The sequence below is a fragment of the Petaurus breviceps genome, unplaced genomic scaffold (assembly GCF_028583685.1).
Source record: "Petaurus breviceps papuanus isolate PSGF00001 unplaced genomic scaffold, PetGlider_PUasm1.0 126, whole genome shotgun sequence".
Lineage (NCBI taxonomy): Eukaryota > Metazoa > Chordata > Mammalia > Diprotodontia > Petauridae > Petaurus > Petaurus breviceps.
The window spans coordinates 3,600,674-3,615,923 of NW_027185655.1; the positions used below are offsets into that span (position 1 = coordinate 3,600,674).

The 15,250-nt window shown below is 37.3% G+C and overlaps 1 protein-coding gene across 5 annotated transcripts in view; it reads left to right on the forward strand.

Moving 5' to 3' along the window:
* The window catches only part of SLC4A4 (solute carrier family 4 member 4), a 419,170-nt gene that overhangs the window by 356,978 nt on the left and 46,942 nt on the right, over positions 1 to 15,250 (forward strand). For all 5 annotated transcript variants that reach the window (XM_069091658.1, XM_069091663.1, XM_069091665.1 and 2 more), the window contains 2 exons: positions 4,175 to 4,366; positions 15,075 to 15,188. In XM_069091658.1, the coding sequence (XP_068947759.1) occupies positions 4,175 to 4,366; positions 15,075 to 15,188 (306 nt within the window). The remainder of the gene's footprint in view (positions 1 to 4,174; positions 4,367 to 15,074; positions 15,189 to 15,250) is intronic.

Here is a 15,250-nt window from a genome sequence, read left to right on the forward strand (position 1 = left end):
TCTCTCTCTCTCTCTCTCTCTCTGTCTCTCTCTGTCTCTCTCTCTCTCTCTCTCTCTCTCTGTCTCTCTCTCTCTGTCTCTCTCTGTCTCTCTGTCTCTCTCTCTCTCTCTGTCTGTCTCTCCCTCCCTCTCTGTCTCTGTCTCTCTCCCTCCCTCCTTCCCTCCTTCCCTCTTCCTACTCTCTCCTTTCACCCTGTCCCTTCTCAAAAATGTTTTGCTTTTAGGGGTGGCTAGGTGGCACAGTGAATGGAGCACTGGCCCTGGAGTCAGGAGGACCTGAGTTCAAATCCAGCCTCAGACACCTAACACAAAAACTAGCCATGTGACCTTGGGCAAGTCACTTAACCCCAATTTCCCTCAAAAAAAGCAAAAAAAAGTTTTGCTTTTGACCAATGGCTCCCCCAATCCACTCTCCCTTTTATTTACTCCATTCTACCTCTCCCTTCCCCCTTCTTCCAGTGTATTCCTCTTTCTTACCCCTTAATTTCATTTTTTAGATAATCATCTCATCATATTCAACTCACACTTATGTTCTCTGTCTATGTATACTCCTTTAAACTGCCTTAATAATGAGAAAGTTCTTAGGAGTTACATGTGTCACCTTCCCTTGTAGGAATGTAAGGAGTCTAATTTTATTGAATACCTTATGATTTCTCTTTCATGTTTACCTTTTTGTATTTCCCTTGAGTCTTGTATTTGAAAGTCAGTTTTTCAATTCAGCTCTGGTCTTTTCATCAGGAATGCTTGAGAGTTCTCTGTTTCATTGAATAGCAATCCCCCCCCCCCAAAGGATTATACTTGGTTTTTCTGGGTAGCTGATTCTTGGTCGAAATCCTAGCTCCTTTACCCTCTAGGATATCACATTAAAACTCTCTGATCCCTTAATGTAGAAGCTGCTAAGTCTTGTGTTATATTCTCACTGTGGCTCCATGATATTTGAATTGTTTCTTTTTGACTGCTTACAATATTGTCTCCTTGACTTGGGAGCTCTGGGATTTGGCTATAATATTCCTGGGAGTTTCCAGGTCTCTTTCAGAAGGTTATTGGTGCATTCTTTCAATTTCCATTCTACCCTCTGCTTCTAAAATATCAGGGTAGTTTTCCACGATAATTTCTTGAAAGATAATGTCTAGGTTCTATTTTTTAATCATGCCTTTCAGATAGTCCAACAATTTTTAAATTATTTCTTCTTGATCTGTTTTCATGGTTAGTTATTTTCCTGATCAGATATTCCATATTTTGTTCTATCCTTTTCACTCTTGATTTTGTTTTATTGTTTCTTGATATCTCCTAGTTATTAACTTCCACTTGTACAATTCTAATTTTTATTTTCTTCAGCGAGATTTTCCCCTTCTTTTCCATTTAGCCAATTCTACTTTTTAAGGAGTTTTTCTCTTCAATGGATTTTTGTGTCTCTTTAGTCAATTGACCTATTCTGTTTTTTAATGTGTTATTTTCTTTAGTATTTTTGTGCCCCGTTTACCAAACTGTTGATTCTTTTAAAATTATTTTCTTGCATCAGTGCCATTTCTCTTCCCAAATTTTACTCTACCTGTTTTATTTGATTTTTAAAATCCTTTTTGATCTCTTCTAAGAATTCTCTTGGGGTTGGAGATCAATTCGCATTTTTCTTTGAGACTTTAGATGTAGCAGTTTTGACTTTGTTGTCTTCTTCTGAGTTTGTGTTTTGATCTTTCCTATCACCAAAAACTTTCTATGGTAATGTTCTTTTTTTTTTTTTTTTGGTGTTACTCATTTTTTCCAGCCTATCTCTTGACTTTTAAATAGATGTTAAAGTTGGGCTCTATTCCTGGAGTAGAGAGGCATTGCCCCAAACTTCAGGTTTTTCATACTGCTTTTTTTCAGAACTAGTTCTAGGAGTCTGTAAGTTTTTAGTTCTTCCAAGGTGGTATGATCTAGGGAGAAGTGTGGTCATTGTTCTCCTAGCCTGTGTTCTGGTCTTTGACCACAAGCACTCTTTTCTGCCTTTGAACTGTGTGACCAGGGTCTCTGCTCTCCTGTTACCACAAGCTCCTTTGTATTAGTGCTTCTCCTTGCCTTGGGACTGTGACCCAGTACTGCAGCCTGGACCCGTGTATGGGCAATGCAAGAGAGTCCAACATCCAGTGTCAGAAAAGGGTGCCCTGTAATCTCCTTCTGACCAACTGTTCAACCACCCTGTTTTCTGGACTGAATGCTTTGGAAGCTGTCTCTCCTGCTGATTCAGTCATCCCCAAAGCCTGCTGCTGGCTTTCTGGGGCACTGGCCTTCTAAGTTGTCTTGGGCTGGAAAATTGTTTCACCCTGTCCTTTTGTGGGTTCTGCCACTTCAGAATTCATTTTGAGGTGTTATTTTAAAGGTGTTTGGGGAAGAATTTGGGAGAACTCAGGAGTCTCTGCCTTTACTCCACTATCTTTGCTCCTATCCATAAATACGTATTGATACAACTGTTTTAGTCTTTTTGTCATCTTGAAAACCAGGAAGAAATGTTACCCATTGGGAGGTGGTATTTGTTGATGATATTAGAATTTAGAGTTAAAACTATGGCACATTTTTGCTGAATTAAAACTATTGTAATTTTGCTGATTAAATATTTGATGGTGGCTAATTAATCTTTCAGAGTCAGCCTGTACCTTTTAAATGCAGAGAAATCTTGACCTTAATAGTGGGGAAAAACCTGAATAAAATCTGTCTTCAGCAATCTCAAATATAAAACAAAGTATGATTAATCACCTATCAAAACTAAAGGTTGATAGGGGAGCGATTATGCAATTCACTTGTTTACACATTTCTGGGAAAATGAGGTTACAAAAATCTGCATTCTACTTTTTTAAAAAAGTTAACTTTTTGAATACCTTACTTTTTTGAGATCTAAAGAGTAAACTCCTTTAAATTGGGGTTTGTGTTTTATTATGACCTCATCTCCTAAACCCATATGTCACAACAGTTCTGTTAGTAGCTACCTGTCTTAATGATATGTTGGGAATGGGAGAGGATGCCCTTGCTTCCAAGGACCCAAGGAAATAGAGCCTCACATTGAAAAGCCAGCATTCCATCACCACATATGCAAAAATTTAACCTTAAAAGAAATTAGTGAATAAACAAAATTTTCTTTACAAATTGAAATACACCCCCACCACACCGAGATAGTAACACCCATTTATCTAAAGGTCAGACATTTGATAGCTTGAGTTCTTTAGGCAACAGACGGGAACCTGGAGACAAAAAGAAAACTTATTTAAGAAGCAGTAATAACTTTAGCCCTGGGAGAGCCAGTTTTTTTTTTTACTTTGTAATAAGTATTTTGACACTACTGTTTCTGTTTTATTTATGGATTAAAAAATTCCTTCAGTGTGTTGAGTGGCCACTTTTGGGTGAACTCATTGGGGAACATAGACCAAAGTCACCTAAAATGGGCAGTCAGGGTTGAGTAGTGATCTGTAGCAAGGAAAGGGGTGCCCAAATCAATGAGATCACAAGTCAATTTGAGCATTGCTGAGTAATAATAATTGTGAATGTGAATGATGACCCCCCAATCAGAATAAAGTTCAATTGCTTCAGTATAGACTGCTTTAGAAGCCAGGGTCCATAAAAAAAAACAAGTAAAAGACTGAGGATTCATTCCTAACTCACTAAAAGTTTTATTGATTTTTCTAGAGAGTAGCATCTTAAAATTATTAGCTGCTGAATGGCTACTCTTATGTTATTTAGAAAATTCACTCCTCTAAAATGCATCAACCTCTGATACTATATTACTATATTCTAAGTTGTCAGCCTACTAATTAGCAATTAGGATCATGGAATACATGCTTTGTGTCTGTAACAATGGTAACTTAATTAAGGATAGATGAAAACTTTCTTAGAATTTTTTTTTAAATGAAGCTTAACATACCTCTCAGAACAACAAAGTGAGGAAAGATTTCAGATATTCAAAGACTGAGGATGTCTCTACCTTTTCGGGCTCAGCTGGAAGTTCCATGGTTTGTTTCTTTTAAGCAAACATAACTCTTGCAAGTTGGCTAAAGGATCCATTAAATCAGTTTTTTGCAAGTATTTATCTTAAGTACTTTGCAAAAATTTGCTAGTTTCCCATACCATCAGGTTGTCATGAGTTGATGAATGCAAGTTTCTATGTCTCATATTATATTTTTAAATTGTATTTTTTTTTCTTTAGGCTTATAATGCTACCATTGACTGGGCATCTTTGTCCAAGAAGGAGTGTTTGAAGTATGGTGGGGAGCTTGTGGGCAACAGCTGCAAATATGTTCCTGACATCACACTCATGTCCTTTATCCTCTTTCTTGGTACATACACATGCTCTATGGCCTTGAAGAAGTTCAAAACCAGTCGCTATTTTCCAACTATGGTAAGTCTCTTGGCATTTAAGAGTAATTCCATAGGGTCCATCTTGAAAGCATCCTCCTCACCATAAGTATGACTGTAAATTCAGGGTTAATAATAAATAATAATGATAATGATACTCCACCTAAAACAGAAGATAACTTTTATGACCTTTTTTGGTGTTAACTCCAAACTGAGCAGAGTTTGAATCTTTTTTCTCTGTTACTATCTGTATGACCTTGGATAAGTCACTTCATTTCTAGGCCTCAGTTCCTTATTGATAAAATGATGGGGATTGGAGCAGATAACCTCTGAGGTCGCTTCTAGTGCCAGCTCTGTGATGGACCTGCCCTGAAGATATAGCTGCTATAATTATATATGTGTATATATTTATTTGTGTACGTATATTTGTGGTGGTTGTTATTCAGTTGTTTCAGTTGTGTCTGACATTTCATGACCCCATTGGGGGTTTTCTTGGCAGAGATACTGGAGTGGTTTTCCATTTCCTCCTCTAGCTCATTTTACAGGTGAGAAAAATGAGACAAACAAAATTATATGACTTGCCCAGGGTCACAAAGTAGTAAGTGTCTGAGGCCAGGTTTGAATTCAAGAAGATGAGTCTTCCTGACTCCAGGTCCAGCACTCCATCCACTGAGCCTCCTACTTTTCTATACACACATATCGTGTATGAATGTGTATATGTGTATATGTATACATATATACACATATGCTTATATGCAGATGTTGTTTGCTCTTCATTTTCAAAGAGAACCAAGAACATCATGGGTGATGACTCTTGCATGAACTGGATTTAAGTGAGGCTGAGTTGCACAAAGTCATCAGCCTCATTCTCTCTTCCTGAGTCATCGAAATCCAGTGGCAGGACAAAAGTTGAGACCACTAGCAATGGCTTGGGGATGCATGTATATGTAAAAGTATACATATAGATTCATGTGTGCACATCTTAAGAAATCCTCACATGTGGCTTGTATCTAAAAAGAAAATGAAGTGAGCTTGTAAGAGTCTAGCAATGCATAAGGAAATTATCTTACCTTCATAGGAATCACACCAATAGTTCATATGTAAACACAGGTATCTGGTCCTATTTATTATATGGAAAACTAAAGACAGGGAAGATGATGATGGTGAACTGTGCTGAACTCACTTGTAAATAGGTACTCATGGGTAAAAGTAAGGAAAAAGAGTGGGCTAGCCTAATCCTCCACAGACAATTCTAGTTGGAAGAGTTTTAGATTCCCTAATCTGGGGTTCAACAAAGGCCCTATAATTTAAATACCTTCAAAATAGAAAGTAGCTACTTCAGAATGAGGAATATATTAAATATATTAATTAATACATTTATTATGATAAATACTGATGTATAATTATATTTTATTATAAAATATATTATATAAAACAATATAATATAAATAAAATCTATTAAAATTCTTGCCCCTCAGGAAAAGGGCATAATTTTAGCTGTCTACACTGTAGGCTCTGTGTATTAAACAAAATCCTGGGTGAATGTCTTTGTGGACACTTTTCTCAGAGCATCAGACTTCAAAAACATTTTCTAGTAAATTTCTATGAAGCAATCTCATTAAAAATCAAAGATCTGAACTGAACTCTTTCTTAAACTCATTTTCTAAAGTTGGAATAAAAAAGACCTGAGTTCAAATCTTGCCTCAGATATTTAATGACTTTATGGCCTTGGACAGCTCATGTAAGCTCTCCATGCCTCAGTTTACCAATATGTGAAATAAGAAAGACTTGATGAACTCCAAGGGTCTCTTCCAGATCGAGCTATGAGTCTGCAGTCTTCATTTTCTTGTCACTATGGACCCTTTTTAACCTCTTTTTTGGGGAATTTTTCATTTATTTGGGGGCACTATCTTTTCATTTTTCCTCCCCTTCCTGAAGATGTTCTCTTTCTTAAAAAAAATAGAACAGGTGCTTTCTGAAATATGAGTAAGGATCTCATGGGCATCTTAAGATCTGCTGAATATCCCATTTCCAATCAATTTAAGAGAACTTTTTTTTTTTAGCTAAGTGTGCAGAGATGATATAACTCCCCAGTTGTGAATGGCTCTGCAGATGTCTAGAGTCTCTCCTGTTTGATAGACCAAGGTCATTTTCTAGCCAAACATAACTGTTACACAGAGAAGGAAGGGCAGGTGAAAAAGGGCATTGCCCTGATGGTATTTCAGTTGTGCTAGTTGCTCTGTACCAGCCTGTGATGGGAACAGGGCAAATAAAACCAGATGACTGCAAGGGATAGTTTTCAAGAGCAGATACCATTTAACATTATCATTTAAAGAATGTCAACTCATCAGATGCCAGAATCTTTCTGAAAAATTGTCATCCAGGTAGAGTACAAACATGACAGAGAAAGAGGCATTAGAAGTGAGATGGGAACTGGATCTGTTGTTTTATTGGTTCAGAGAATATATCCCTGCTCTAACAATGTAGACTGACATCTCTGTAACTTGGATTGTTAGAGGGTTATCTAGAACATTTGAAGTTAAGGGACTTGTCCAGGGTCACACAGCTAGTATATGTAAAAATTAGCACGTAAGTCAGGGTATCCTGATTCTAACACCCATTCTCTATGGATTATACCATACTACCTGCTCTGTTAGAGTTAAGAAGAAGAACTTTATACACCAAAAAATTCTTACCTTCTTATGGGTGCTGTTCCCATTTGTCAAGATAGATTTCTTGAAGTGATTTTTGTGATCACTACAGACCACCTGGACAGAAAGAGAAAATAGATGAGGAGTTCAGGTTGCAAATCCTATGTTGACACAGAGGTATGGTTCAATAGTAATGGGAAATTTCATCTCCCCAGACATGCCAAAACTCTCTCTCAGCCCAAAACAGAGTAGCTACCAACTTCTTTTCTTGCCTTTAATATTAACCTCATCCTTCAGAAAGCAGAGGAACAAACAAGGTGGAATTCTATTTTGAGTCTGATTCTCACCAACTGGGAGGAACCAGGCACTGGGGTGAAAATGATGGCAAGCTTGGGGGTAAAAGCTTACTGCTTCCTAGAGTTTGAGATAGAGGTTTTGTTGTTCATTCTTTGTTCTTGAAGAGGATCAAAATGATATTACAGGATGATATTTTGATTTGTGCATGAATTGGATTTAAGTGACACAGAGCCGCACAAAATCATCAGCCTCACTCTACTCCAGAGTCATCAGAGATCAGTGGCAAGACAAAAGTCAAGATAACTGGTGATGGTCCTGGATGCAGTGAGTAACCTTAGCTTTTCTAAATTAAAGTCACACTCAGAGGGTCTTCCCCTCCAAGATTGATATTTTTGTGAGGGTAAATTAGTCCATCTCTTGTCTCAGTTCTTTACCTAGCCCTTTGTGATAGAGGAAGAAAGGAAATCTGGGCATAATTGGACATGCACTCTAGATTTTGAAGAGTTCAGAGGAAATGCACATCCCCTGGATTAAAATTCTACAAGAGAATTCAGTGAGGGTAGCAGGCGTGGACAGAAAACTCTCAAGAATGACATTCCAAAGCTATAAGAAGAATCAATTGAGGAAAAAAGGAGGGTGTGGGGAGTCATCTGAAGAGGCTGATGTGTATACACAAAGAACCCACCAACTGATTTCTTTTGTTAAAAGATATTTACAGAAAATGGAAGCAAGGGAAAATGAGATGATGAGACAATAACTGTTCATCGACAAAACTCTTTCATTATTATTTTGCTATTATTTTATTTGCCAGAGGAGAATTAATCATCTTTATACTGGAAAGAACAGAACAGAAATGGCTGATGGGGAGTCGATTTCCTATGTAATTAGGGAGATAGCAAAAGAAAACCTAACCAGCCTTGATAAATATGCTTCCTTCCACAAATGGAACTAGTGGATGAAATTGCTTAACGACTGTCCATGATATATGAAAGATCACATACAGGGTGCTCCAAAAGTCTCAGAGTAATTTTAAGCATTAATAACTATTAATGATCCAAGACTTTTGAAATATCCTGTAGAACAAGAGAAGTATGCAAGGACTGGAAAAGGACAATAATAATTAGCATTTAGTATTTATAAAGTGCTTTATGGTTTGCAAAACACTCTACAAATATTATCCCATTTGATCCACCTGACAACCCTGGGAAGTAAGTGCTGTGATTATCACCCCCTTTTTCCAGATGAGGTAAATGTAAGTGACTTGCTTAGGATCACCAAGATAGTAAGTATCTTGAGGCATGATTTGAACTTAAGTCTCCTGGACTCCAGGGTTAGCACTCTATCCATTGTAGCAGCTAACCTTGCTATTTTCCAAGATTTTTTTTCAAAGGGAGGTCAGGGGGGATGGATTTGACAAACAAGAGACCAATGAGTTTAACTTTGATTATCAATAAAATTCTTGAATGTGTTATTAAGGACATGGTCAGTGAACATTTAGATATAGACTTCTCATTTGTATGAAGTTTCTGTGTCTCCAGAGAGGAGTCATCTTAATGTGGGCCTATGGTTAAGTCTAGGGCATTTTTTCCCAAGGTACCTCTTTGTCCTACCTGGTGGTATGGTCCTCTCATTTATGGAGAATACTCGCTCAGAATGCAATGAAAATCAGCACATCTTTATCTTGAAAAAAAATAAGTACAGATAAAAGGAAATGCTTCCCATGATCCTTCAGGTCCTCCTTTCAATTGGGAAAAACTTCCACAGCTGCCTTGCTGATTAGCAGCTAATTATGAACATGAAGATTACTTGTATTCTACATTGAAGGCAGTGAGGTAACATCGGATAAAGCACCAGGAAGACTAATTTTCATTAATTCAAATGTGACCTCAGATACTTAGTAGCTGTGTGACCTTGGGTAAGACACTTAACTCTGTTTACCTCAATTTTCTTTTTTGTAAAAATGAGCTGGAGACAAACCCAGGAACTATATGAACACAATTACAAAACACTTTTCACACAAATAAAACCAGATCTAAATAATTGGAAAAACATCAGTTGCTCATGGTTAGGCCAAGCTAATATAATAAAAGTGTCAATTTTGCCTAAATTAACTTATCTATTTAGTGCCATGCCAATCAAACTACCAAAAAATTTTTATAGAGATAGAAAAAATAAAAACAAAATTCATCTGGAAGAACAAAAGGTCCAGAATATCAAGGGAATTAATGAAAAGAAATGCTAGGGAAGGTGGCCTAGTCATACCAGACTTTAAACTGTATTATAAAGCAGCAGTCATCAAATCTATTTGGTGCTGACTAAGAAATAGAGTGGTGTATCAGTGAAATAGGTTAGGTACACAAGACAGTGGTCAATGACTATAGTAATCTGCTATTTGATAAACCCAAAGATTCCAGCTTCTGGGATAAGAACTCATTATTTGGCAAAAATTTCTGAGAAAACTGGAAAATAGTAAGGCAGAAACTGGGCATAGACCAATATCTTAAACTATATAACAAAATAAAGTCAAAATGGGTTCATGATTTAGATATAAAGGCTTATACTATAAGCAATCTGGGAGATCAAGGAATAGTTTACCTGTTAGGTTTATGGAGAAGGGAAAAATTTATGATCAAACAAGAGATAGTGGGCATTACAAAATGGAAAATTTTGATTACATTAAATTGACAAGTTTTGTCAAAACCAATGCAACCAAGATTAGGAGGAAAGCAGAAAATTGTGAAAGAATTTTTATAACTAGTATCTCTGATAAAGGCCTTATTTCTAAAATATACAGAGAACTGAGTCAAATTTATAAGTATACAAATCATTCCTGAATTGATAAATGGTCAAGGGATATGAACAGACAGTTTTAAGAGAAAGAAATTAAAGATATCTATAATCATATGAAAAAAATAGTTGAAATCACTATTGATTAGAGAAATACAAATCAAAGCAACTCTTAGACACCATATCTCACCGATCAGATTGCCTAACATGACAGACCAGGAAAATTATAAATATTGGAGAAGATATGGGAAAATTGGAATATTAATGCATTGTTGGTGGAGTTGGGAATTGATCCAATCATTCTGGAGAGCAATTTGGAACTATGCCCAAAGGTCTATAAAAATATGCATACCCTTTGACCCAGCAATACCACTCTAGGGCTGTATCCCAAAGAGATCATGCAAGTGGGAAAAGGACTGGTATGTACAAAAATATTTATAGGAACTCTTTTTGTGTTGGCAAAGAATTGGAAATCAAGGGGACACCCTTCAGTTGGGGAATATACCAGTAAATAAGTGGTATATGGAAGTAATGCAATACTATTGTGCTATAAGAAATGAGGAGCAGGGGCGGCCAGGTGGCTCAGCAAGTAAGAGCACCAGCTCCAGTGTCGGGACGACCTGGATCAAATCTGGGCTCAGATACTCGGCACCACACCCAGAAATAACTGGCTGTGTAACCTTGAGCAAGTTACTTAACCCCGATTGCTTAAAAAAAAAAAAGAAATGAGGAGCAGACAGACTTCATAATAACCTGGAGAGACTTATATAAACTGATGCTGAGGGAGGGGAACAGAACCAGGAGAACGTTATACACAAGTTGCAGACACATCTTATCTGTGATGACTACCTTTGATAGACTGGGATCTTCTCAGCAATGCAAGGTCATGAGACAACTCCAAAAGACCTGTGATGGAAAAGGCTATCTACATCCAGAGAAAGAATTTCGGAGTCTGAATGCAGACTGAAGCCAGCTACCTGCTCTCTCTCTTTTTTGTTTTCTTTTGTTCCTTCTTCCTTGTTGTTCATTCCATTGGTTATAATCCTTCTTTACAACTTTACTACTGTTTAAGGTGAAGGTATATGTAGAATCTATATCAGATTGCATGTTGCCTTGGGGGAGAGGAGGGGGAGGAAAGAGAGGGGGAGAAAATTTGTTACCTCAAAAACTTGTGGAACTGAATGTTTTAAGCTAAAAGTAAATAAATGTAAAAGAAAAAAAATAACCTGGAGAAAAAATGGCAAAGACATCCAGTATCTCTACAAAAACAGAAACAACAACAAACCCACCAAAACACAAAGGGGGTAACAAAGGATTAGCTGACCCATCACATTATTGTTATTATTACTAATTGTATTTCTTATATAACACGATAATATAATACTTGTAATTATCATCACTAACAGGCTAGAATATATATAATCTGTCATGCAAATGTTCATTTATCATATTATTTGGAATGTAACACAAAGAATATGGGAAGAATGTAAGAGAAAGGAGCTTTCTAGAGAAGTTTGACATCATAAATGAGTATAATATTTATTGATTGCTCACAGGTTGCGTTATACCACATTAGTCACTTACATCAGCACCCCTTTCAGTGAGAACAGCTCCGGAGGCGAAATATTCTTTTGTCCCGGTTAATTTAGCAACAGCAGTAATTCTGCAAAGTGAAAACAGAATGCTCTCTTGGGTTTCAGGAAGATTAAAATCACTTCTCCCCCTCAAAGATTAATTGGCTCCTCATTGCTGTTATCTCCTATTGTGGCTATTTCAATAATTAATACTGTAGCATCTCTTGTGAAGTGTGTGATTATAATGGATTTCTTAGGTTGTTGTTTTGGTAAGCAGTAAGGGATAGATGAGGGTTTTTTGAGAGGCCTTCCCCAGCTCACTCTTGCTTTTAGCCTTTGTTTTGGCATTTTTGATGATTATGTAAACTGGCTGCTCCTATCCTGATTCACTGTGATAACTTCCAATTAATTCTGCAGGGAATGAGGATCTCTCCTTGGCTCTCTATTTTCCTTCTTACCTCCAAAGAGAAGAGGGAAGAAAAGAAAACCTCCTGAATTGGGCAATTATTCCATTCAGCACATACTCTTGAGTTTAGGGATTTTTGGTTTGTGTTTTGTTTATTTTTGCTGACATCCTCTCTTCTGAGGACCTTGGTGGAAGAGGTAGAGAATGACATATGCTGAAACAGCTGTTTTGTCACCAATTTGCATTTTTGTTTTCTATTTAAAAAAAAAGCCCATGCCAAAAAAAAAAACCCCAAACCGAAAAACCTCTCACTCGGAACTCCCCCTTGGGTTGTACACAGCCGACAGGAGTGGCAGATTAGTCATTAGCAAACTAATGAAGAGGGAGCCAGAAGAGATCCCAAGTTCACTTTAAATGGGCCCCCACATCCAATAATATTGGGTCACATTTGTCTGATGGTCTTCCATCCACAGGAGAAGGTAGGTGATCTTGTGCAAGCAGGTTTTGTCACTAATGAATTGGCGCTTCTACACACTGCCAGAAGTAGGTTATAGGGAAATGGAGATATCAGGGTCTTTTAATAGATTTAGATTTCATTTCTATATTTTTTTAAATGTTACATTTCCTTTGGGTTTGAAAGTAGGCCAAATTTGATGGAGTACATTCACATTTAGATGGTAGGATATGGATGGTGGTCCAGCGAAGGTGACGTAGAAGGAGTAGTTAGGGAGGTAGATGAAAAACCAGAAAGGGATAGTATCTAACCACCCGCCTCTAACAACAATAGCAACAACAATAGAGAAGAAGCTATCAAGGAAGAAAACATGGAGACAAGTATCAAATGGTCAAGAAGGATGAGGACTGAGAAAAAGTCCATTGAATTGGGCCATTAAGAGACCATTATAGAGAACAAGTTCACTTGAGTGATAAGGTCAAGTGCAAGATGAGAAAGGAGAAAGAAGAGAAAATGGAGGTAGTGAGAGATTACCAAGATGATGACATGTTTGGCATTCAAAGCCCTTCATGATCTGTTTCCAGCTTATCATTCCAGACAGATTTCATGGTACTTGCCTCCTTTCCACACATGCAGGTTCTATGTGCCATCTGAAGTGGTCTACTTAGAACTCCCCATAAACAACAGCCCATCTCTTACCTCCATGTTTTCAGCTCAGCCCATATTAGAATGCTCTCCATTTTCACCTGTTTGTTGGAATCCCTAGTTTACTTCAAAGTTCAGCTCAAAGCTGACCTCCTCCAAGAGGCCTTACATCATTCCCCTTTAGTATTTCCCTACTAATTAGGGCAGCTAGGTAGCACTGCAGTGGATAGAACACTATGCCTGGAGTCAGGAAGATTCACCTTCATGAGTTCAAATCCAGCCTGAGACACTTAGTTGCTGTGTGACCCTGAGAAAGTCACTTAACCCTGTTTGTCTCACTTTCATCATCTGTCAAATGAGCTGGAGTAGGAAACAGCAAACCACTCCAGTATCTCTGACCAGAAAACTCCTAAATGGGCTCACAAAGAGTCAGACACAACTGAAAAGACTAAACAACAAAAATAATTATTCTTTTCATTCCTCACCCAAATTAGCTTGTATTATTTTAATATTGAATTAATATAGAACACATTTTATCTCCCAATACAATGTAAGTTCCATGAGATCAGGGACTCTTTCATTTTTATTCTGGTTTCCTTGATGTCTAGCACAGTTCCTGGCACATAGTAGGTGCCTAATAAATGCTTGTTGAATTGAATGCATAGAACCACAAGGTAGGACAGTAAAAATGCATGTTGGCATATAGCCTTTTCAGATGTGCAGAGCACTTTCCTCAAAATGATCTGGTGGGACAGGTAGCATTCATATTATCTTCCTTTCTCAGATGAGAAATCTGAGGAGGCCTTGAAAAGTTAAACAACTGGCCCCTGACCATATACCTAGTCATTGTCTGAGTCAGGATTCAAACTGAGGTCTTGAGACTCCACATCCAATACTCTTTTTCTTATGCCATGATGCTTCTCACCAGACTAGGGAATTAAGCTATAAATAGTTGATTAAGAGGAATATTATGAGATAAATCTGGAGCCAAATTGTGGAGACCTTGAATGCCAATCTTAAAAAAATGTATTTTTTTCATCCTACAGGAAATGGGGACCCCCTAAAGGCTTTTGATGAGGGGTTATGGTGATTAGACCCATGAATTAGAAAAATCACTTTGCCAGCAGTGTGAAAAATAAATTAATAGGAGACAGAGAGGATTTGATGGGTTATTATATTTGCCTATGAAAGATGACCTTGGTAGGACATGACATGAAAGAAGGGATTGAGAAAGTTGGAAGACACAAAGTAGACCCTAAGATCATGAAGATCATGGGATCATGGTGATGTCATCTGCAGCAATATGAGAGTTATTTTTTTAAGCAAAGATAATAAATTCAGTTGAGGACATGTTGAGTTTGAGGTCCAAGTGGGATGCCAAGGAGAAGAAGGCATAGGTTACTCCAAAGTATGAATTACTTCAACAGGATGAATCCTGTTAAATAGTATTGGATTTGGTGATAAGGTCATTAGTAAATAGCATTTGAATAGTGTTTTATAGTTTTCACCTCACTTTAATTTGTGAGCTTGTTTGAGTGGAATCTTCTTCCTCTGACTCTTCCTTTTTTCATGAATGAAGAAGCATTTATTAAGCAGTTACTTGACTCATAAAACAGTGTAATCTCACTAGGAGTGGTGTATAATCTCTCCATATTCTCTCAGATCGAAAATGCAATTTTTTCTACTTGATCAAGTTCTATCTTTGGACATATTTTATTATGGCATCAGTTTGTCAGGACTGAGCAATCAACTGACAATATAATTTAAACAATGACCAAACCCCAGTATCATTCCTCCAATCCATTAGCACTGAGACAATGATAGGATCACCTACATGTAAACAGTTTCATTCTCATGGAAATCCAGCAAAATGTTGGGTAGATGAAGCAATGTCTTGGGTATTAACTTACTCAGTGGTATCTTATTTCTTCTTTTAGGCAAGAAAACTTATTAGTGACTTTGCCATTATCCTGTCCATCCTCATTTTTTGTATTATCGATGCCCTGGTAGGTGTGGACACTCCAAAATTAATTGTGCCAAGTGAATTCAAGGTAGGTAAAGTTTATTCTCTCTCTCTCTCTCTCTCTCTCTCTCTCTCTCTCTCTCTCTCTCT